General features: G+C 38.3%; 1 protein-coding gene across 4 annotated transcripts in view; it reads right to left on the bottom strand.

Annotated features, from left to right (window-relative positions):
* Positions 1–25,076, bottom strand: part of RBMS1 (RNA binding motif single stranded interacting protein 1) — a 103,427-nt gene that overhangs the window by 8,983 nt on the left and 69,368 nt on the right. For 3 of the 4 annotated variants that reach the window (XM_075153077.1, XM_075153078.1, XM_075153075.1), the window contains exons 5-13: positions 24,816–24,973; positions 21,474–21,553; positions 12,653–12,768; positions 11,726–11,775; positions 11,539–11,632; positions 6,507–6,557; positions 4,236–4,346; positions 3,455–3,535; positions 2,181–2,265 (exon numbers count right to left, since the gene is read on the bottom strand). In XM_075153077.1, coding sequence (XP_075009178.1) covers positions 2,188–2,265; positions 3,455–3,535; positions 4,236–4,346; positions 6,507–6,557; positions 11,539–11,632; positions 11,726–11,775; positions 12,653–12,768; positions 21,474–21,553; positions 24,816–24,973 — 819 coding nt within the window. In that variant the 3' untranslated portion in view covers positions 2,181–2,187. The remainder of the gene's footprint in view (positions 1–2,180; positions 2,266–3,454; positions 3,536–4,235; positions 4,347–6,506; positions 6,558–11,538; positions 11,633–11,725; positions 11,776–12,652; positions 12,769–21,473; positions 21,554–24,815; positions 24,974–25,076) is intronic. The other variant, XM_075153076.1, reaches the window with a different exon arrangement.

Below are 25,076 nucleotides of genomic sequence, written 5' to 3' on the forward strand. Positions count from 1 at the left end.
TTTACAAGTCCCTTTGACTATTTTCACATAGTAGCAACTTTTTGAAGAGAAGCTATAAATTTATTAAATGTAGCTGTCAAAGGAAAGACGCTGTGTATTTCTGCTTGATTGCATTCACTTGTGCAAATGTGCTAGTTGTCATTTACCCCTTATTTATGGCAGTATGTCTACTGACTTTTAACAGGACATTCCCAAAAGTGCTGCCTGTGCATTTAGAAAGACGTTTCAATTTGACGATAGTAACAAAGCCACAACAATTAAGAGACCGCAGCGTTCCCTGTATTTAGGGCAAGAAATAACTGTCAATTCCCTCCCCTTCACCTGTCTGAAAAATGACAAGTACCAACATGTTCCAGGGACAGAAATACCAAATGCCATACTCTGAGGCTGAAATCAGTTGAGTAATATTAACCTTCCCCACGTGCCCACTGCCATAGCCATTGCTGACATAGATTTCACTGGCTCCTACTGCATATAAATGCAGGTAACGGTACTTCTCTGAAGAATAAAATACATGGAGGATTGGCTTACAGCAAACGCACAGAGCTGCTCACAGAGCTCGGTATTCTACACAGAGTCATCGTTACTAAAATGCATCTCCGATGGCAACACATCTAATCCTTTAGGAGACTAAATGCTGCTCCTCCTGCCTGGCCCCAGCCTACGGGAAAGATACTGAGAGGCAGGATGGGGAGATGCCATGCAGGATTACGCTTCGCCATCTACCACAGATCTCTTTTGGTAAGGAGGTTTTACATGCCCACAGGGGAGGCTTACGGCAAAACAAATAATTCCTTGAAAAGTAGTTAACACCAGCCAATAGCCTTGGCATAGGAAACATGCAGGAGCCATGATTTTAGCACTAGGAGATGGATAATGAGAAGAGTCTGTGGCTTTGCTTCCTCCCTGCCCTGGATGCAAATCAAGGATGTGGGCTTTCTCTAGATGCCGGCATTTGGCCAGACTACAATAATAAACACAGGTCATATGTTGCGCTATGCAGACTGTGCCATCTGTTGAATGTGTGAAGTTTCCCCATTGGTTTATTTCTATCTTTACATTCTTGAACATATACGAAGTTGTTATGCCAATAACGGGGATGAGAGCAGTGTTGTCAAATAACACAGCTGACCTGCAAAATCAAAGGTAAGGGCAAAATGTGTGTACTCTTAGGTCTATACATTTTAGGGAGAATATCACACAATTAGAAGTTCCTCACACAAAACTGATTATGATTTTTGAGTGTCTATTAAATGCCGTGAGGGCTGTAGAAAAAGCCTTCTAAGATGGCCTCTAGCACATTATGGCAGCTGAACAGAATTTTTTCGGTATGAGGTCTTACAAAATATGATAAAAAAAATTATGTAGTCAAGCTGCCTGGTTTACAAAGCACTCAGAAAAAGATGAGTTAAGGAACAACTAAATTCCAGAATTTTAAAACATGGAAGATGGAGAAGGGAATGGTTAGTGCAAACAATATTTTCAGGATGGCAATCTACAGAAAGCAAAGATTTTGCATGGAAGGAGTTCGGGTAAAGCTAATGATCGGTTAGTAAAGAAAGGCCATGCAAGCAAAACCAGAGGAAACCTGGAGTAGGAAAGTAAAACAACTCTGGAATTAGAGCCAAGCTAGGACGTGGCTTGAAAATTAACTGACAAAATTCTGGACCAAACTGCTTTTTCCTAGAATAAAGAATGAGCAGGGAAGTCTTCAGGAGAAAGGGTCAGCAAGGATTTCTACCAGCCCACCCCTCTGTCTGTGGCCTGTAAGTCGCAAAGCTGCTTCCAAATCTTACATGTACCACAGAACTAGAGGACATTACATGTGTAAATACAGGCCCTTTAGTATTGCGATTCTAGTATTTTTGTGCTAATTCATTGTTATTCTTGTATACATGCTGCCAAGATGAACAAATTAAAATACAACATAATACAGTTATGCTATAGAGAGATTATTAAAACACTATTACTCATAATTCATTAACTGACTTTGGGAACCTGTGCTTCCTTTCCTGGCTTCTAACTCTGGCCAAGTTCAAATTAACTTCACTGCCTGTCCCCAGACATTATCAGCATTATTTGTATGATATAAAAAAAGAATTTTCAATACACAGTACTGCAAGTTATGAAATAAAACATCTTTGAATTCACATCTTTTATGCTACAGGATGAGCCCCTACCTCACAGTTACTTATTTTGCTGATACGTATATGGAGAATGGTCACTGGACGTCTCTACTGTAACCTGTTGTTGACCACTGGCTTCCTGCAAATAAAACGGAAGAGAAGACATGAGACACAAAATCAGGCACCATTATCTGCAATCTGTATTTCCATGCGACTCATGCAATTAACAGTCTTCAAATCTGAAGTCTTTCTAACATTTCTCAAGTGGGGTATTCCAAATTTGATGTGTTAACTTTGCACTGATTTACATTTCAGCAAATAGAGAAATAAAATGATCATGCAAACCTTGTATTTTCCCAGCTGCTTTGATGATAATTAAAAAAAACCTCTGACAGAAATAAATACATAAAGGGAGCAAATAACTGCTAGTATATTTTCTATCTGCAAATGCAAAAGAGCATTCTGCCCCTCTCCTTTTGAGGGGCGGCAAGAAGAATGAGATCTACTTACCACATGTACAAACACTATCACTTTGAGTACCGTGGTGTGATTGGCACTAAGCAATACAAAGAATTGTAGTTGGGACTTTGCTCACAGAGCCCCAGAAACAGGGGAATTAATTCAGCTGACAGTCCTCTGGCAGACAGTGCAATCAGCTAATTACCAAAAGTCCTTCTCCGACCCACAAGGGCAGATGCATAAACTGAACCGAACAAGTTTTGGACTTTCTGGACAAATAGACTTTGAAATGAAATGTTTCTTCTTGCAGGCTCTGGAAAAGACTGTCTAGCACTCATTCTGAATACAAGAGCTGCAGCATACCTTGTCTAGCTCTTCTGTTAAAGGAGTACTGACCTATGAAAGGGTGAACGTTAAGTCAAAATAGGAGACAAACGATTGTCTACCATTTAGTTATGCTCTTCAGCTGGACTTGCAGAGGGGTTTATTAGGCAAATATGCACAGTATCCTGAGATGCAAGGGTACAATCGGGATTCTTTGTAAAAAGTTACAATCATGGTCTGTTAGCAGAGAAGTTTGCTCACAGGAAAACGAAATGAAAGATCAAAACTACAATATACCCCCTGGCTTGTTCCTATTGGAAGTTAGGTTTCACAAAACCTAACCTGCTCCAAGTACTGTACTGCCACAAGTACAGGTCATTCTGTGTTATAATACTGGTTATATTAGTTGAGAATAATGACACTTTACAGTTTTAATATACATTGTATTCAGAGTACGTTCACAGTTACAATGTTAGGCTTTAAACGGTAGTTTTCCTAGCAAAAAAAAAAATGTAATATCATATTCTTTTATAAAATATACTGACCTCAACAGGAACCGCTGCTGTCTGGACATGTGTATATTGGGGTATGTAGGCTCCTTGCATAGCTGTTGTGGCTGGCATGTACTAGAAAGACAGACAGTCCATTAAGCTGAGTTAAAGCCCAGTGTAAATTTAAGTGTATTCAAAATACCTATCATGATATTGTTTAATAGATATTGACTGTTGCCCTAAAGCAATATACATGAGAGAAAGACTTTTGTGTCTGAAATCAATAGGCTTTTCAGAAAAGTGAGATACCTGTTTTGAGAAAACTCAAATTTAGACTTCAAAGACTAGGTAAAGGACTTTTCCTCCTCTGTTAATCCCTACCATCATCTTTTCTTTTTTTAATTCTATCTGCTCAGAAAAGAAGGGTTTTTCATTTTAGAAGCTAGTCTGCATCTCTTCTTCTGGTTTACTTTCTGTTCCACGCTTTATATTACTTTCTGCTACTCTGATCTCCTGAAGAGTAAAAACAATTATTTTTTCTTTTTCGATACAACTCTGGAGTTACCACCTGGGTTCCCTTCATTTGCTTTGGTTCCCTTCATTTGCTGGGTTCCCTTCATTTTTATTTACTCATTTCCAATTTCTGATCCGCTAATAGACTGGATAAAAACTGCTGAATATGATTTAAAAATTGAGATAGTTCTTAATATTTTATTGAATAAAAGACTACTTAAAGGATTACTTTTTTTTACATGCAAGCTGCACATGCACACTGTGATCTACACACAGTATCTTCACTTGTGTAAGTTCTATTTTGTATTAAATTGCTACGTACTGTTCCAGTACTGCCTAATGAAAGATGACTCATCTGCTGTGTCAGAGGGCTTATCATCGATGCGGGCTGTAGTGACATGGTGTGGTCCATGGAGGGAGTCAGCACAGCACCCTGTTAAAACACAGAAAGAAAGAAATGGTTGCGGCAACACTTGGATTTTAATTACATTTTTGATTTGAGAGTCTAAGTATGGGCTGTCCTTCCGAGGGGATATACTACAAGAAGTCTCCTTAATCCCAGGCACTGACTCAGGAAGCAGGTCTGGGACATTCTCAATATTCTACTCCAGCAGATGCATTTTGCACAGCTTGGTAATGGGGTAAGAACTGCATTGACTTCCTATTGAACATGCAACTGATGTACAATGCACTTGAGACACCTGCTGAAAACACTTTGTAAAATATGAGTTTAACCAGATGCTACCTTTAAAGCAAAAATCTGCACACGTTACTAGGTGTAGATTCACTTAGCTTAAGCTTTGGAATTTCAGGTTTTAGGAAGAAACTTTCATCTTTAGGAATGGAGGCTTTGGAGGAACATTTGTGTTAGGAGAATTCTACTCGTCACATGCGATGTTCACACAGAAGACAGCTGCCCTACTTAATGGCTGGTTTCGTTAGCACACACATCTTAGAAGAGTGGGTTAGCAATGCTGATTCTTTGTCTAAATACTAGCTACTGTGATGACCTTTCTATCACTCCTGTACCATTTTGTTAACTTCATAAAAAGTGTACGTCGAATTTTTAAACACTTGAGATTGCTAAATACGGAGGGCACACTTGTAATGTTTTCAGAGTAATCTGAAATGGAGGGTTATCAACAAATTTCATTTTACCAATCATGTTCTACAAAAACACATTTCCAAATACTTTGTATGACTTAGGCTTGCAGAAGTGTTGAAAATTGATTAAAATTGATGGAGGCTCCAAACTAACAGAAATAATTGCAGTGTACTGAAAGCCAGTATTTTGAATCAATAACTAATCCTTAAAAAGAAAAAAAAGAAAAGAAAAAAAACCATAGAGAGTATACTTGGAAAAACAACCATGTGATCAGTGTAGATGAAATGAGTCACAGGCACATCAAACGCTAAAAGAATTTCCTGTCTGTAGACTGCAGGCTTCTCTGCAAAGCAAATGAGCAAGACAGCACCAGTCTTTGCACAGGCCAAAACTGAACTTAAGTCAGGAATTGAGAGCTTTATTTTCAACTGGGAAATCTCATCTTGTATATCTATGAAACTAATACCTTAGAACATTGTAACATACCAACTTGTGTCTTTCACAGCATGATTTGCAAGATGTTTTTTTATGAAAATCCGTGTTGATAGAGAGAAAAGTTAAAAACAGTCGTGTGCCTGTGTGTTTAACATCAAAAACCACAAATACAACAACAATTAAGTGTGTGAGAGGGTGGTCTGGTTCAGTATCACCTTCTCTGCATGCACAAGAAGAAAATATTCTGCAAGAAGATTTACATTCTATAATCTGCATGGAGAGGTTAATTAAAGTCAAGACAATATCCTTTCTATATCTAGAAACAGACTTGTTTGTTAACTACAGGAGTGCATATATTAAAGCGCCTGTTATTATTTGTAATGCTCATCTCAAGAAACCTAATAAGTCTCAGATATAATGGTACTTAATTGGCCAATGACATAGATAAGAAGCAAAATATCATGGGAGAGTATAGATTAGAATGCCTGACAGTCTGGTACAGATGCCACAGCCAAAAGTGTAGGGAGACTAGCATTACTCATGGGCGGTGAAGCCAGAACAAGCTATGCAGGTTTTCTCAAGTGAGTGCCCATCATGTCATTTATTTCACTACATCCATCTGTCTTTCACAAATGATCCAGTCTGAACTATTCAGACCCATTCTAAAACCTTGGGTCTTTGATTCCAGCTCCTGATAGGTAAACAGTATGTAAAACATTGGTATTTGCAAAGTGCTTTTCATTTAAGTTAAAAAAAAAAAAAAAAGAAAAAGAAAAAAAGAAAAAGGTTCCTCAGGATGCTGACTTGGTAACTCTAATTGTCCTCATCACCTCGATACCCTGAAGGCAGCTTTCTTTTTTCCTAATAAAATGAGGCCCCAATTCAGGTTACTATCTTTGTTTCTTTTTTCATTTTGATCCATGATTTAATCATGATGTAATTGTCAAAACACTGGAAGTAATTGGGCAGGAATTGACCTATTTCCTGTTGTTTAAAGTATGTAAAGTGTTTATACAATCAGTAACACAACAACGGAGAAGCATAAAAACTTACTGGGTGCTGCATTATATATGGTTGAGGCTGCATCCAAGAAGGACTCTGAACCTAGAACAAAATCAGTATTTTATTTTTTGTTTTAGACATTCTTTTCCTGAACACTCCAACTGAGATATAGTAATAATTTAATAAATCATGTTAACAAGCCCCCTCCCTCATTTATTCACTTTTTAATGCTATTAGTCACTCTGTGGAACAACACTGATTTCTATGAAAAGTGTATTTATTGTACCTGTAAATCAGAAACAAGATCTGGAGACAATATACCACATAGACCTTTCAGAACAGTATACTATGTTTTTAGTGCAGGTCTCAAAAACTTTATCAAGTACACTGAAAGGGTTCAAATAGATGCATGAGAGATTTCTGCTGTGTTGAAAAAGGAGGCACCCTCTGTCTTTGAAATTCCTTTGGGGAAAAGTAATTGGGATCTCAGAAGGTATAGCATCATTTGCCTTCTAGTGTGATCGGAATAAAATAAATTATTGGATTTTCACAAGGGAAAAAGAAACCAGGAATTCTGCTGGAATCTTATTCCAGGAACAAGGAGAAGATTTATGGAGAATTGTTCTTCTCCAAGACACTGTGGTATGTTGTTCCCAAAGCACAGGAAGAGGAGAAGGTTGACGAGCATTCCTGCTCTTGTGTTGTGGTTTAAGCCACCAGGCAGCCAAACACCACACAGCCACTCGCTCTCCCCACCCCCACCCCCCCCGCAGTGGGATGGGGGAGAATCGGAAAAAAAAGTAAAATTTGTGGATTGATATAAAGACAGTTTAATAGAACAGAAAAGGAAGGGAAAATAATAATAATAATAATAATAATAATAATAATAATAATAATAATAATAATGATAGAATAGACAAAATGAGTGATGCACAATGCAATTGCTCACCACTCGCCGAACAATGCCCAAAACAGCGATCACTACTTCCTGGACCTCGCCTCTTATTTATACACTGAGCATGATGTCATACGGTGTGGAACACCCCGTCGGCCAGCTGGGCCAGCTGTCCCCGCCATGCTCCCTCCCAGCCTCTTGTGCACTTGGCAGAGCATGGGAAGCTGAAAAGTCCTTGACTAGCAGGGTACTTAGCAACAACGGAAAACACCAGTGTGTTATCAACATTCTTCTCACACTAAATCCAAAACACAGCACTAGGAAGAAATTTAACTCTATCCCAGCCAAAACCAGGACATCTTGCAACTAGCATGTTTTCTCTCCAAAAACACTGACTACCCAAATACTTAAATTGAGGTAGGATGCCGTGTTGGGTTTGCGTGGCAAGGTTTTGGAAGCGGGGGGGCTACAGGGATGGCTTCTGTGAGAAGCTGCCAGAAACTTCCCCCATGTCCGATGAGCCAATGCCAGCCGGCTGGCCAAGGCCGAGCCCATCAGCGATGGTGTTAGTGCCTCTGGGATAACATATTTAAGAAGGGGGAAAAAAACTGCTGCGCAACAGCAACGGGAGCCAGAGAGGGGAGTGAGAATATGTGAGAGAAACAACTCTGCAGACACCAAGGTCAGTGAAGAAGGAGGGGCAGGAGGTGCTCCAGGCACCAGAGCAGAGATTCCCCTGCAGCCCATGGTGAAGACCATGGTGAGCCCATGGAGGTTAACAGTGGAGCAGATATCCAGCTGCAGCCCATGGAGGACCCCACACCAGAGCAGATGGATGCTCGAAGGAGGCTGTGACCCTGTGAGAAGCCTGCGCTGCAGCAGGCTCCTGGCAGGACCTGTGGACCCGTGGAGAGAGGAGCCCACGCTGGAGCAGATTTGGTGGCAGGACTTGTGACACCGTGGGGGACCCACGCTGGAGCAGTCTGTTCCTGAAGGACTGCACCCCGTGGAAGGGACCCACGCTGGAGCAGTTCATGAAGAACTGCAGCCCGTAGGAAGGACCCACACTGGAGAAGTTCATGGAGGACCGTCTCCTGTGGGAGGGACCCCACGCTGGAGCAGGGGAAGAGTATGAAGAGTCCTCCCCCTGAGGAGGAAGGAGCAGCAGAGACAACGTGTAATGAACTGACCGCAACCCCATTCCCTGTCCCCCGCGCCGCTGCGGGGAAGGAGGTAGAGGAAATTGGGAGTAAAGTTGAGCCTGGAAAGAAGGGAGGGGTGGGCGGGAAGGTCTTTTAAGATTTAGTTTTTATTTTCTCTTATCTTACTCTGATTTTGATTGGTAATAACTTAAACCAATTCCCCAAGTTGAGTCTGTTTTGCCCATGACGGTAATTGGTGAGTGATCTCTCCCCGTCCTTATCTCAACCCACGAGCCTTTCGTTATATTTTCTCTCCCCTGTCCAGCTGAGGAGGGGAGTGATAGAGCGGCTTGGTGGGCACCTGGCGTCCAGCCGGGGACAACCCACCACAGATGCCTAACTTTGCATGACAATGTAAGTTAAAAAGATTAAGAGGTAAACTAATAGGTTATATGGTTATCTTAGTTAAAAAGAGCTGCTTGCAACAGCTGCAAGCTGCAAGAAATATTAAAGATAAGAATGGAAATGTTTCCTCTCCACCTCCTGCAGATGTGTAGGATAAGGCAGGATTCTGACCTGCAGAACTGACTCACCACTGCTGCCGGACATTTAAAGCCCCTTAAACGCCTCTACCATCATTCCCAGAGTCCTGTGAACAGGACAGGTAGACAGACAGTCTTGAAAAAAATCGAGGTGAGGTATTTTCTGCAAGACGGAAATATTTCATCCCTCCTTTTGGTACTGACTTTCAAATCAGGGTAATTTTTTTTTTCTTTTTCAATCAGAAAAAGAGCAAACAGGAGTTCAAAAATGGAAAACACTTGAACCCTCCCTTTCCTCAGGCAAAAACTTAATGGCAAAAATACTGGTACAGCCTGACTAAAGCTTTGGCTAATCTACTCAAACTATGATAGTAACTGGCTTAGTACTGTCATTTGGGTATACAGGAGTTGCAGAAACAAACACTAGCCAAAACTTTATTAAATTTGTTTACCTTTAATAAGAATAAATCTAGGAACAGGTTATACCATGCCTCAAAGAAAAAATAAATAAATCATGCTCTTGTGATACGTCCTGTTCTGTAGATGACAGAATGCTGCAGGTTTCAGTGAGAAAGGATCAGTAATGAAGATGTGACTAATACTCAAATTGTGAAACTCTTCTGGCCAAGAACCTCCTTCCTCCCCAATACAGAACTTCAATTTAATTTTCAGTTCCTATTACTGTGGCACTTTAAGCATAATGATGTTAATAACTCCATCCACAATAATTTAAGCTCCATGCCATGTATATTGAAATACTGGTAACAACATTTCTGGAAACATTCAGTATTGTGGTCTGCCTATCTCCATAAGCCCAGAAAAGTGATACTATATTCCTAAGAAGTATATTTCCATACAAACTTCCAACTTTTATTTGGATTCTGAGTATCTGAGAGTCTTATATTGTAAATAATTTATTTTTTAATAAAGAATAGCAGCTAATTCTACTGGACTGTTTTTCTGGGTAAGAACTTGCTGTAATTTTTGAGGTATTGCTGTACACAGCAGAATGGTTCAATATACTGAAAAATACAGTACTAGCACTGCCTGCTAAGAGCAAACATTGTGTTGCATAAGTCACCTCAGAAATTAATATAAAATTAATCCAGCTGCCCTTTACCCCAGAGTACACTGTTTTACCTTCTACATAACGCTTTGCTTGCACAAGAAGGCACTAGACCTCCAAACTAGTATTAGACAATTCTTCCTCATTCTTCTCACCTGGAATGGGAGGGTACGTGGAAATTTTTGCCCAGGAATACTAACCAAATGGCCCACAGTGCCTCTGTTAGCCTTCTGTATGCCTTCTACATAGCTTCTACATAGCCTTCCATATGCCTTCTACATAGCCTTCCATATTCATTTGCACCCATAGTAAGCTAGAAAACTCAGCACATCTCTCTCACTAAAAAGCAAACAGCCTCTTCTGCTACCTCTGACATATAGAGGTAAGAATTTTCCAAATTTAATTGGTTTTGGTTATTTACGGCCTGAATCACTGATGTTTACTTCATCTATGCGTTAAACAGTAAAATGCCAAAATAGCTGATTATTTAGCTTACGCTGGGATAGTTGGCGTGTCTCAAGTAGTAATTACAAAGCATACATCCGAGACTGCCATACTCGTTGCATTAAATGCAAGTTGTTTATAAATGGAAATGTACGATGCCCTAAAATTGAGCATTCCTAAGAGATTTATATCAAAGTACAAAAACTGTTCCAGATCATTTCTCCACATATTGAATTGTTTGTCAATATCCCTTAGTGGGGACTCATGATGACACCTATGAAAATTCCTTTTCAGGAAGCTGTGGACTGGGCTCTAAGAAAAAAAATGTGCGTAATTAATGTTTTATTTTATTGTTCAAAATAAAGTAACTTTTTGTTTAGAAACACAGTTCTAGACTATTAAATGCTTTACTCCTAATATGAAAACACTAAATTTGAGTGCTAATGAAACTTGAACTCTGAACTCTTTTTCAAATTTCCTTCTCTAACGTCAAGCAAGTTTCTGTAGCCTTCTTAGTACAACTACATAACACATTATTGTTGGGCTTTTTTTTTTTTTTTTTTGCACTGAAACAACCTGGAGAAAAGTTCAAAAAGCACGGAGAAATATCTTTGAAATAGAATTTAACTAAATCAAGAAGGTTTTGAATAAAGAATAATTATTTTAAAGATATATTATCGACATTAAAAGAACTTGACCACAAGAAAATGAAAAATCTTACATGAAATGCAGAAGTGGCTACAAATACCTTACCCATCAGCACAAGTTAGAGACTTTGTTTTGCAAGACACCATGTGTCTCATTAAATTGCTGTGCTTCCTGAAACAAACACATTTCTAGTTTTTAAGGCCTTCATATTCACGCTATACAGCATGAAGAGGCCACTTCATTAAAATGAAGCATTGTTGGAGAATTCATAAAACCAGATGTAGCAACCGATAAACAAACATAAGCTCCGATGAACCATTTTAGCTACTAAGTTCTAAATACAAACCTGGTATGTGGAAACCGGAGAAGCAATATATGGCGTAATAGATGTCTGAGTGATCATTCTGTTTGCTGTAATACTGTAGGGTGATGGATAAAATCTAGAAAATGCAGAAATATTTATTAAATGCCAGTTCTGTGCATCTTTCATAACGCAAAATTTTTTTTTCTTAGTGTGCTGTTATTTAACATACCCATTTTGTAAAGCAGCCGTGGTTGGATCATACGTGAGTGTCATTCCAGCCTTTAAAAAAAAAAAAAAGTGGAAAGAAAGAGTTGACAAAATTCATTTTGATTGTAAATTGTTTCTCTTACTCTTTCTTTAGTTGTATTATTTTTAACTGAAAATTTGTATTGAAATAGTTTATTACTATAAGTTAGGGAAAGGTTAATTTACGGAAGTAATTATATAGTGAAGAGAGTCAGCGATATTGGCTATGAATGCAAGTATTCAAGTTCCCAGCATGAGGAACAAAATGCAATCTATGAAATACCCGACTAAGAGAACATGTGTGTGTTTGAGAGGCAGGATATGAAGATGATTATGTCAGGGTGTTGCCTACAATACATTAACTATAAAAATGAATGGGGAGTGCTGTTTTTCAGAAGACACATTTGAATTTTCTTGTCTCATATAAATGAGGTGTCTAGGCTTGCTAACCACAGTAAGCCTATGAAACTATTATCTTGAACATTAAAGATTAAAAAAGCTGTGACTAAAAAGAATTAATGCTGCACTGCATTGGTATACTATTTTAATCTTATGAAAGTGATGTGCATTTCAGTGCTGCATAAATCAAGGGATTATTTACTACATGTAAATGAAGTTATGTTTCAGGTAGTTTTATAATATGAGAAATATCTCAGGCATATTCCTGACCAAGTTGAAGGAGATTTTATTGTTCACTTTAATGAGGCAGGATTCAATGCTTTGCATGTTGCCTTTTTTTCCTCTTAAGAAAGACACAGTTAAGTATTTTATAGAGTTGCAAACTGTCAGGTAAGAGTTGCTTGCACATTTTTAATATGCCAAAGAGCCAAGCCAAGAAGTCTCAATGCCTATCATTTTCATAAGTATTCATTATTTTACACCCACACTAAAGCTCGAAGGGAGGACTTACAAGTCTCACCTCGCCTTCTCTGTGCCATGCTCTTCCATTCTGTATATATTTATTCTGATTCTGTCTCTTTTTCTGTCCTCCATCGGCGAACTTGCACAATAAAGGTTCTGCAGGAACTGAGAAGAAAGAAGGAATATTAGTTGAAGTAGCATTCATACACAGGTGTTCAGCGCTCCAAATGAGGTATGGTTTTTAAGTTACATTCCCAATATGACAGTTAAATAACACGGACTCATACTATAGCATCAACGATTGTTCTGCATAGCACAAAGATAGCTGCCACACACAAACAGGGCATCTGGAGTGCCTTATATCTTTGATTTTAAACTACTGCTCTTAAACTACTGCTTTAAAACCTGTTGGAAAGAAACATGGTCTGTATATCCTGAGTATGTGTCTGTTGGTCTGGGGATGAATGAGAACTGCCATCTAATTCCTGAGCTTTGCCTCTTAGAAGGGACATCTAAGGAGACTGGAGAATAAATCTGGCCAAAGGCTTTTAATATATTCCCGCCACCCCCCTTGAAGGTTTCGGTAATGTCCCAAAACTTAAACTGCTCTGCTCATCCAGAACAGCCAGAAGAGCTGGCACAGTACCTCCACTTACTCTAACTGGCAGGGTGGAGTGGGCACCTTTATCTCTTGCCACCTTGCACTGAAAAAACGCCACAACTGCCCATTCCCTTTCTATCTCTGCTCTACAAAGAGCACACAATACAACCAGCAATTCTTAAAGATTTTTCTTTTATCTTGTTTTTTGCATATTGTCATGAGAGGGTATCGCTATACTTTTTTTTCTTAATTTATTTTTTTGCATAAAATAATCCTGACCATGACTTCGATTTCTAATGTCAAAATTCAAGCAATGAAAAAGAAAAGTTTGCATAGTATTCTTTCCCTATTACTAGCTTAAACTGTAATAGTTTCTGAGTATCTATGGCTGAAGCACAGCTCTGCTACATCACACCACACCCTCCCTAATCACAGGGTGGAAGCACTGTTATGACTTGGATGTGAACAGTTCTCTGCCAATAATTCCTGACACATGAGCTGTCTAAGCTTTACCATGACACTCCTCCAGTCGTTCACTGTTTGGAAACACCTGCATGAGACACGGCTGGATCTGAAAACATGCAAGTTTCCAAATGTAGAGTAAACACATGGGGTGGGAGGGCCACCCGCAAAAAACCAACCCCAAGAAAAAAATGTAGCATATCTATATCATGCAACAAAATCTATTCGTATAACCATGGCCAGTGCTGATGCGCTCTTCACTCTGTCTGCATTTACAAAGGTATTGAAAACCTCAAGAGACTTATAACCTGTCAAAGAGCCTGACTTTTAAACCATTGGCACAAAACTAACACTAATGGCCAAGTCACCCCTGGCTTTGGATGGCATACCTAAAACACTAGCTCTGGTTCTACTGGGAAAATATCCTCTTCCTACATGATACATTTTTTGACAGTCTTCTCTATAAAAGATGGATGGACTGGGACACAGAACTGGAGATGAGACAGGGAACCACATACCAACACTGACCACACATCCATCGGAGACTTGTACCTCTCCTACCCCTGCGCTGTTATTCAGCAGTCAAATAAGTTTAATATCAGAGAGTCACTTTAGTACTAAACATGACAACTGAATTAATTTTAAATTATTTATCTTACAGAAAATGGTAATTAAAATCCTATAATTATAAAATAAACCTGGGAAAGGTTAGGCTAATGACACTGGAAAAAGTATTGGAGACGTATGGACAGTGGAGGAAATGCACAAGGAAATTAATAGAAACCCTAAAGTAGGAGACAGAAACTGAAGAACATTGTCTTCAAAATCTTGCATTTCTGAAGGGATTTTTGGCATTCCCAGAATTGAGTTTTGCTTTGGGGTCTTCTATCATGAGAAAAAACTTCTGTCTCGGCATATTTGGGGCAAAAAGGTACTATATCAATATGCTGATGGATAGTTTGATGTTACTTTGCAAAAGCTAGATCCCAATAACCTTGGTCATATCACACAGCATTTTAATCCACATACAGTTCTGTTGAAATAAGAGGAGTTAATCTCAGGTGATGTTACTTAATATGGGTAAAATTGTCAGGTTCTGGCCTGAAATTATTTTGACTCTGATTTTACATAGTGAGGGAAAAAAGTCCATCAGAAAGGGAGAGCTGAGATCCAAGTACTGAAGTTAACTGCCTTAAATGAAAAAAAGCTCTTCCCCAAGCTGAGTATCTCTAGCTACTTATAAACTATTTCAAACCATCTAGTATTGTGGGAAGCATGGGTGACTTCCAAAATACACACTGTAAATTTTTGGATGAAGTCAAAAGAAACTGGCATGAGAACAGCTTATAAAGACATCAGAAAATACCTAAGGGTTTCTAGCCCTGTGATTCTGTATTATAGCACTCACAGGTAGCAAATACTTTATTTAAAGCTGCATTATGCTTTCATTAAAAATCCCCATCGTAAATTGCACAAAACTTTTCTGAAAGTGTTATCTGTGCTTACATTTCCCATCGTCCCAAGATAAAGATAATTTTTTTAAAAAGTCAGAGTAAACCTGCTCAACTGTTTGAATAAAATGTTCACAAAAATCTATTTTAAGAATAAATACTATTTTTTCTGTCAGTAGATAACTGAAAACAGCTAAATTTTAAATAATGAAACATCTTCTGTGGTGCATTTGAAACACTCTCCTGAAATTTAAAGTTGAAGAAAAAAGGGAAGAAGAATTATCCACATGTATTGGATTTTGCATATGTAATATCCAAAACCTGCAGCAATGAAAAAAAAATTAAAAAGGCATTAATCTGTGATTTGCCAGAAGTTGGTGCTCCATCTTACTGAACACAGATCTGGTCATGGGAACCTCTTGTTTTTCTGACCTTCCAGCTTCTCTTGCTCCTCATTGTGCCCATAAATGAAGCCAAATGCTGTGAAAGCTCCAACTCACGTTAAAAAAAATGAAGCAGACCATCTATTTAATACCGCCAACTGCTGTGAGAGGGCTCTATAGCATTTGCCTTCCCTGATTCCAGTTCACGATCTGAACGCTGATAGTGGGGACTGCTGCAATTGAAAGTCTAACTGCAGTTTTTGGCTGCTCTTCCATACATGTGACCTGAGTACTACGGCATTCATTGCTTCAAGAACACAATGACTGATGGCCATCAGAGGGAGGGTCATGAGAAGGAGATAAACCTTCATGGGAGCCAAGTATGATCTATTGATCCCTCTCCCACCCAAGAATTAACATAGCCCTTACTCTCTTCAAAATTAAAGTTGAAATTTATTTCTTCAGCTTACCTTTCCTCATATTTTTCACAAATACGTTAGATATTCTCTCTCTTGCACATAGAAACATGTATATAATAGAGATATATATAAACAAAAAAACTCTAACAAGCCCTACAGACCAGTCAAGCAATCTTTTTTGTGGTCCAGGAAGGAAGGGAGAGTCATTTTTATTGTTTAATTGTTGGGAAGTGTGCAGTCCCAGTGATGAAGGGGATCATTAATCATTCAGTTAACTTGTCTGTATGTGCAAGACAGAGAGGCATAGTATAAATATTCGGAGTTGCATTCACAGCTAAGAGATAGCGGATGTAAAAGGCTCCGACTTCCAGTGGATTTATGCTTCTGCAGCTAAGACACCATGTCTAAAATGCCCACTCTACTGATACTTAATGGAAACCAACAGACACTCTCAATGGTTTGTAGATGTCTGTTGAGCTGCTGCCACGGAGGCGTTCTGTAACCGTGAGCTTTCCTGTGCTTTAAAACCTGGCTGTGAAACCTGGCTGAGAAAAGCGCTGACCACCTCCTCCTGCCCTGAATCACCCTCCTCTACGGCTGATGTTTTTACAGAAGAAAGATGTGAATGCAATATTAGTCCAGCGAGTAAATACTTTCTTGTCATACACGTGTTATGCACATGTGTACATTAGAATTCAGTCTTTGTTTGTTCAGTGTCTACCCAAATACGTACCAGGTGACATTATAAATGCAAGAACAAAATTGATGTTCTTATGTTGGACTTTGTGTTTATACTCTTGATTTTACATGGCTGATTTTATCAACTTTTCAATAAACCCTGCTTTCAAATATTAAAAAATACAACAAAATAGTTTTAAAATACTATTCTTTTAATCAGTTTTCAATTAAACTGCATCTTTTAGTGACTTTAATTGCTTATTTTCTAGTGACAAAGCATATGGGACTAATGCATTTTGACATTAAAACATCACTTTAATGATGGTTTAATCTAGCCTGTACAGCTAGCAACTTTTGCCAAAAGCTGTGGGAATTAAAAAAGAAGTTGTGCAACCCAAGATCTCAATAGCTTTATATGTTTAAACAGGAATGAAATATATACACTTCACCATCCTAATCTTCACTTAAACACAGTGCTCAGGGTTACATTTCTTTAATAATTTACACAGGGTTTAATAATTTGTCACAGGAGTATATTTTGAGTAGTATTTTTCTTTTCTATTCCAACGTTGCTTCTTAAAGCTAAGCAGTAATTATAAACTCTGAGAATTAGAGCAGTAAAAGCTTCTAATCTTTGATCTAATGGGTAAAATCTTGGTTCCTCTGCCTTCAGTGTGACAATCAGGAGTAACACCAGCACTGTGATCTCTTGATACCCTTTAGCAGTAGTTTTCAGAATGTGGTTCATGCATTATTTCTAAAGGATCTGTGAAAGATAACTACGAAACGTGAGTTTATGGTCAAATGGCTTAAATTCACTATATAGAGATCTGCAGGGCTGGACACTTTGTAAAGGTAAGCAAATAGAAAAAGCTCAAAAATGACTGCCATGAGATAACTACTTCAAGGCTCCATTTTCACTCCTCTTCTGCACTAGAGAGATGTCCAACACCAGAATCATTTCAAACAGCAGTGTCTACCACACCTGATGGACCTCTTCCTAGTCTAGAGCACAGGCAGGAGCAGGGCTCCCATACCTGTTTTCAATTTCCTCCCTAAAACTGAATCTGAGTGACCAATATCTTTACCATAAGTGGGAAGAGGAAGGTGGATCATAGATAACCTATGATTTTTGGGTCATCACCATCACCCACCATTCCTGAAGCAAAAATGGTATGGGCTGTTCAGCAAAAATGCTCTCTACCTTACACCCATTAAAACAAAATCACCTAAGTTATTTTTCGGTAAAAGAAGTAATAAATAATCCATAAAGCCTATACAACAGGCATAAAACTTTTGTAACTTTTTAACTTCTGTATTTTTCATTTTAAATCTCAGAGAAACAAATACACTCAGACTTACACATACCTTACATATTCTACAGCACAACTGCTTTATGTAATTATTTATATAATTATTCTCATGAACCATCATGCAGCTACACACTGCTGTGATAGGGAGGAGAAGCCTTTCATGATTTTGCCCAGCAGATCATTTCTACAATTGTTACAGGTCCAACACAAAACAAAAAGACAGCGAACACTAAGTATCATCTTCAGGGGAGGGAGGCTAAGTATGCTGCTCTGTCCTCACTACTCATCTTCTGCATCCTGGCTCCTTATACTAGTCTAGTCTCTGTTTCCTCCAATTCACGTCATGAGGTTCACGTTTCACAGGAGAATAGAAAAGCTTTAAATATCACATTATTCACTGAAAACAACAATTAATGCAAAAGTTATTTCAAGATTATAGCAATCATGTAATAAACATACAGTTGAGAAGAGAATGAAATACAAAAATCAAAGTCCTGAGAGAAATGGACAGAAAGACATAGTCCATAAAACAGAACAAACTATTACAATAACTTACATAATAAAAGTACAAACCCCAATTAGAACAAATGGTGAAATTAATACACCACTCTTAGGAGTTTTAGGATTATACCAACTTGCAGTGCATTTGAAATTGCTCTCAGAGCTAACCTTCCTTCTTCCTCACTGAAGACAAACAAGGGCACTCTACATATTGAATATATTTCATTAAGCTAATATGGAGCAGGGTAATAAAGCCTGAATAGCTTGTTACATCTGGGTTCAGCTTGTTCGGTATCACTCAATTTGACAGTTGACACTTTTGTGACCGCCCTGTGCTACCCTTGGCCTTCATAGAGGGCCTTCATAGAGGCTTTTCTGTTCTGTCTTCTCATGCTCCAGAGGTTTCACCTATGCTTCCTATGGGTGTTTAACCCATTCTTCCATTTAAACCCAAACTTAGTTAAAATAACAAAGCTGCATTATGAAAGCATGTTTTTGTTGAACAGATGTTCTTCCTCCCACACCTATTTCATTACAGGCCAGTCTCTCCTACCCTCCTCATCCTGATAACAGTGTTTTTATAGCCAGCTCCCTTTGCTGATTTTAGCCAAGTTTCTAGGACACAATGTTTTAATTTAAACATAGTTCCAGTTCTATGATTTTATTTTGCATGTATTTGAACTTGCTCCTCTATAACCCCGAAGGATGCTAATCTATTTCAAAACATTTTCCCAACCTTTGTTTGTCCAAAAGCTTTCCCACTACATCCACTTTTCTCGGTGCAGGTAGTCCCAAGGCCATAGTTGCCCATGACTCTGCCCCACTTTTTGGCAGACTGCAGCATATTATTATGCATAAGCTGCATCCTCTAATAAGATTGCATTATTGGACACATGCTTGGTACGTGGTGAGGAACTCCAGGAAGAATTGAACTCCATAAAAACCTTTCCAAGGAGCAATACAACTTCACAGCACCAGCATGGAAAAGCAGAGTTGGGGCTGTACCCTATACAACAAAATTGAGAGTCTTTAATAAACAAGGTTCTCACGGCTCCCTTACGCACCTACTTAACTGTTGCATTTTTCAGCGTCATGAAGGGTGCGACTAATCTAACTTAACTGACTTTCAGCCATTTAGAGTTATCTATTTCTCAGCAACTCATCTAGACACTCTTTGTAACTGCGAGGACAGCTGACAGCAAAGATACATCAGCCTCTGGAGGTGTGTGCTGCTTTCCTTATTTTAGACAGAGAGCCTAGATGACTACTTTGCCAAGTAAGCATTGGAAGTTAAAGTCCGTGAGGTGGATTACATCTTGAGACACCTCTTTAGTTTCCACTTTCTGACAATCACCAGTTCTGTGCAAACTTCTTGTCTCTAATTAAGCACACTTTTCTGCTAAATGTTTTCCTCCACACCACAGAAATCATTCTTACAATTCTGTGCAGCAACTTTTTATTTCTACCTGGTTGAACCTGATCATGTAAGGGTCCAACTCCAGCTTCAGCAACGGCCCACCAGAGACAAGAGCATGATTAGCAATGACATGCCTGACGTTCATTGAGAACAAGATAATGCAAGTGAAAATAAAAATAAGCAAACTAAAAAGCACTAATAGGAGGTTCTGTTACAGTTTTTTTCCTGGCTTTAATTGAAAAGAAACCCCTATACATTAATTTGAACTCTTGGTTTCTCCACACTTTTTACTCTTAATTACGTCCAAGCCATAGCAGCACAATAAAACTAATCATGGAAGGTGGATCAGAGCACAATCAGCATTCAGAGAAAATCATTCCATGATCTCCTTGCCCCTAAAGGGATTTTCTATCTCATAAAACAGAGATTGCTAAATATATGAAATAGAAAAGGAAATGTTACAGCCCTTACGTATAACAAAGTTTTAACTAAATCTCGGCAATCAATCCCAATGCAAAGGGTCTGCAAAAGCCAAGCCAGGGAAGTCAAAACCCTGCATTAGATTAGTATTGGTGAAGGGAGTGGTTTCCTGTGCTCTGAAGCAGCTTTCCGTCCCTACCGCAGACTGCCTCAAACTGGAATAATCTTTCAGGGATGAGGCGCGTACGTAGCTTTACTAAACAAGCCACATTCTCGTCCGCCTTCCGAGGGCTGCCTTCCTCTTCCTCAGTGTCAGGATCTGGCTGTGGAGAACATTTCACCAGCGGGATAAAGATAACTTCAGCAACCAGATCAACAACGTAATTTGTAAAATTCCCACTAGGGATTCTCAATAAAATGGTTACCAAAAGCTGCCTGGAATGTCACATATTCTTTCCTCCTTTATTGTCCTCTTTTCTTTCTATTTTACTCTGCTACTCTGAATTTCCTTTCCTCATTTTTAAGTGTTTATGGAATATACATTTTGTCTCTTAGAAACAGTGCTGACAAAGCAGGCAAACTTATGAGGAACTTGGTGTGTCAACAACATTGCACTATGTAGCTTCTCTGCATTTTGCCTTCCACAATATTTCTACAAGTAGCATTCTTCGTTGACCTCCTTCCATCTTCCTGAAGAACCTCAAAGCCTACTTTGACTTGAGAGTCTCAGCTCCCCAATGAATGAAGGTGCGGCACTGCTGCAGAACATATTGTTTTCTAATCAAATCTTTTTTTGAAAATTACTTTGAAAAAATCACCAACAGATGGCAAAAGTAGTCCAGTTTTTGCCTCTCTTAAAAAAAAGAAATTGTCCATGAACAATCAGCCAAATTCTGTTCTGATACACATACAACACATACTTGTCTCCTGAGTTCAACTGGGATTATGTGGGATGTAAATTTGTGCATAGCTGGCTCAAGGCATCTTAGCTGCTTGTCTATCTGCTAGGAGAGAACACTACTAGATTCCTAGAAAAGGTTTACAGTAGAAAAGTGATATACTGTGTTCCAAGTGAGCAAGTATTACAGTCATCCAACAAGACACAGTTTAATTTTAATAAGCCTGCCTCTGAATGAGAAGCCAGATACAACAATCAGCGTAACAGGCTTCCATGATGTAAGCAGTAACCCATTCATACATCTTGTTAGAAATACATGCAACATACCAGAAACTCCTGCTGGTGTCTTTATGAATTTTCCATTAAAATGAGCAATCACTGCTTCACATTTTTCTGTTGACTCCATTCTACGAAAATAAAGAATAATTTACATAAATTAAACACTCATCCAGATTTCCATGTTTGTGATTTTTTTTAAGCATATTTCTTGCTTTTTTGCGCTTCACTTTTGTGGCTTGCTTTCCCATGTGCGAGCGATAGAGAGGACGTTTACTAAGAACACACAACTTCAGAAAGGTAAAACTAAACTCAGTTAACATTTTATGCATTCTGAGGCCAAAGTCAGTGGCAAACTGCAAATACAATCCTCTTATTTACTTAGAAATTAGGCAGAACATAACTTGCACAGCTATAGTACAAAGTACCTATGCTCTCTCGAAGGAAGTAGAAAGACTGATCCACAACCATTCATAACTGAATCCTTAGTGTCCATGATACACATAACAAATGTTAATGCCACTTCTGATAGAGGATTCTGAAGTGTCTGTATGGTTTAAGAGTAATAAACTAAAATATACATATGCCTGACCACATGACCCAAACTGCCTTTGCAGCTTTTAGCTTATACGTATCATCCCAACTAAATGATGTACCTGTCTCTTACTTAATTGTCTCCAAGTTACCTTCAAAACAGGAACCACTAACAGAATAGCTGTGACAGCTGTTGAGAATTTATCCAGCATCCTGAACAGGTTTGTGCACTTATGTTGTCAAAACTAGACTTAATAGACTGGGTAGATTACTGGTGAGCTAGTGCTAGTCTGGGAGTGGCTCCGTAGGTTGCAGCTACATCCTTACATTGCAATGTAGATGTGCCGGTCCTAACTGCCAGATTGGACTAACTTGCAATGGATGATCGAGGCATGCAAGTATAACAAAATTTATTTTAAAAGAAGAATATGTTTTGCAGCTGTTTGCAAGATGATATTTGGATAATGCTGAAGAGAGATTTTGGGTTTATTTGTTGATTAAGTTCTGTAATTCAGATCCACAAATTAGGTCAATGGCCTCAGCAGCAAAGAAGGCAGTACTAAAAATTACTAAGTCTTGGCACCTTTTTAATTCTGATAGCCCTTCTGCACAGGCCAACGAAATACAGTCATAGACAACAAGCAAAATCATCAAAATGCCAGACTGAACAAGAGGTTTTCTTCATGGTTTCAAAAATACCTTCTAGAGAATTTTCAGAAGTTCTGGATTGTTGGATCTGCATCAAAGAAATCTATTTTTTTTTGTCTCATATGAAACAAACAATACAATTTAATTTCAGACTCAAGTCTGGACTTGATAAAATATATTACCCCTTATTAACCTAATAAAATGCTCCCAAAGGCAAGGAATTAAAATCTTCATTTAATGTCTACATGTTTCTTGGACAATTTTAACTTTAACTAATATTTATCAAAAATGTTCCAATACCTACCTTGCGGAAGGGGAGAAATTCTGATTAGATATGACAGCAACAGCTTATTTTATAAATTATGTATCATAGATGTATGTGAACAAAAAAGTATGTATATAAAAATAACTTCACGGTTACGTATATACATAAAACATCTAATGTGTAATACAGAACCCATTGAGAAAACACTTACTTTAAAACTAATCTCCTTCAATAGAAATGAGGTTTTGGATACACACAAGTCTTTTGGACTTTTACGTACAATTCTAAAACTCTTCCGGCTATATTAGAATAAAAGCATTCCTAGAACACCACTGATTCAAGGTAGAGTTGGTAAGCAAATTTAGGGAGAAAAGACTGAATAATGCCTATTGAATTTTAGCTTGGGTGTTACTGGATTCTGCCCTTCATAGTACCAAAAAGTGAAAGCTGCATTTAAGCAAGTATCGGTATTTTTCAAAATTAGTAAATATAACTTTTGGATATATATTGCTTTGCACATTGTCCAAAAACACATACACACATTGTGTGTATACTTGTACGGAGTTCACACTCAAATACTTATGCATATGCTTATATCAAAAAAATACAAGTGTATGAACAAATAAAAATGCCCAATTAAATTTACACCAAAAATATTACAAATACTTATTGATTTATTTAAAGGGGACAGGAAGAAATTTTGGTAGAAACCAAACTTGCTGGTTTTGCACACTTAAATAAGGAATATCACTCCATTGTTTCTAATTTTGTTCCTTTGTTGTGTTTTCTTGAAACTGGACAGTCTGCCCAGCAAATAAATTGGGGGGGGCGAACTCAAAAAAAAAACAAAAAAAAAACAACACAGTGCTGTGAACTATCCATAGGCAACTCACAGGGAAACCAATCCCTAAACATTTTGGCATCATCGGGAGATATAATTTGTTCAGGTCTTTTCTGTGCAGTAATTTTAGATTCTGCTATTTGTTCAAATACAGAACTATTGTAATATTGGCTGAACATCTGAATTACCAGAATTTGACTGCTGACAGAGATTTTACAACATATTTCAAGAATCCCAATTCTTTGCTCAAAGCATGCCCCTATTTTTGATAATAGAAATCTCCAATCTAAGGCCTCCAAATTTTGATTGCCATACTAGGTTTAAAGCAGAAGTTAATGAGAGATAGAAAAATATTAGAAAGGCACAGAAAAGGCTTCGATAAAGAGACCCCAGAACAAATAATTGAATTAACTAGAGAAAAAGTAGATTCAGATGGACAGAATATTTGGGAGGTATCTAACTAATTTATGGAAAATATTTGTTTTTGTTGATTTGGGAGAGATATTTGACCGAGCTGTCAAATATTTTAAGGTGAGATTTACTGTAAGTGAATAAAAATATTTTCTTTCCCAGATGACAACACGTTAATGAGCCAGAAAATTCAAAGGGCTGACGTTCAAAGGGCAATGATGAGTTGATTTTCTCAGAGGAACTAATGAAGAAAAAGAAAGAAAAAAAGAAAAGAGGGGGAGGGGGGAGGGGTTCTTCCTTATGGTCTCCAGTCTCAAATTCAAGCCTCAAAAGCCAGAAGTGTCACAGAAGTTTCTGTGAAGCACTGCATAACTCTTGCTTACTGGTTCAGGGATGGAGGAGAAAGGAGAAGTACAGAGAAGAGGAGGAAGCGGTGGAGAGTGAACTCTAATTCTAGACAGTTGTCCAGTAAGAGCAATAGATTCAGATTTAGCCATCTAAGCAAGATGAGACACAGCCATATTTGCTTTACCAAAGGAAGAATTAACAAAACCCTGTTGGTATCTCCATCTAGATCTCCCTTTTCTTCAAAAGCTTGATAATTTTCAGTAATTTCTGCCTTTTCCTCCTATTCCTGCCTTTTTAATTAAAAAAAGGAAAAAAGCTGCCAGCATGGCTAACACCACTGAAGTACCTTGCAAAGCCAACACCACGGCTTGTCCCACTCGAGTCCCGCAGTATCCTCGTAGAGATAACCTGCCCAAATGGTTTAAGCATGTTCTCAAGCTCCTGCTCATCCATTGAAAGTGGCAAATTGGAAATGTATAAGTTAGTCGGATCTTGTTCTTGTTGCTGAAAGAGAATTAAAAACAATTGTTATTGTTGTTGCCACTGGAAAGACATTTTGCATATAGAATATAACAATAATTACATATAACTATTGGTACAGATTTTT

The sequence above is a fragment of the Calonectris borealis genome, chromosome 6, assembly GCF_964195595.1.
Source record: "Calonectris borealis chromosome 6, bCalBor7.hap1.2, whole genome shotgun sequence".
NCBI classification, from domain to species: Eukaryota; Metazoa; Chordata; class Aves; order Procellariiformes; family Procellariidae; genus Calonectris; species Calonectris borealis.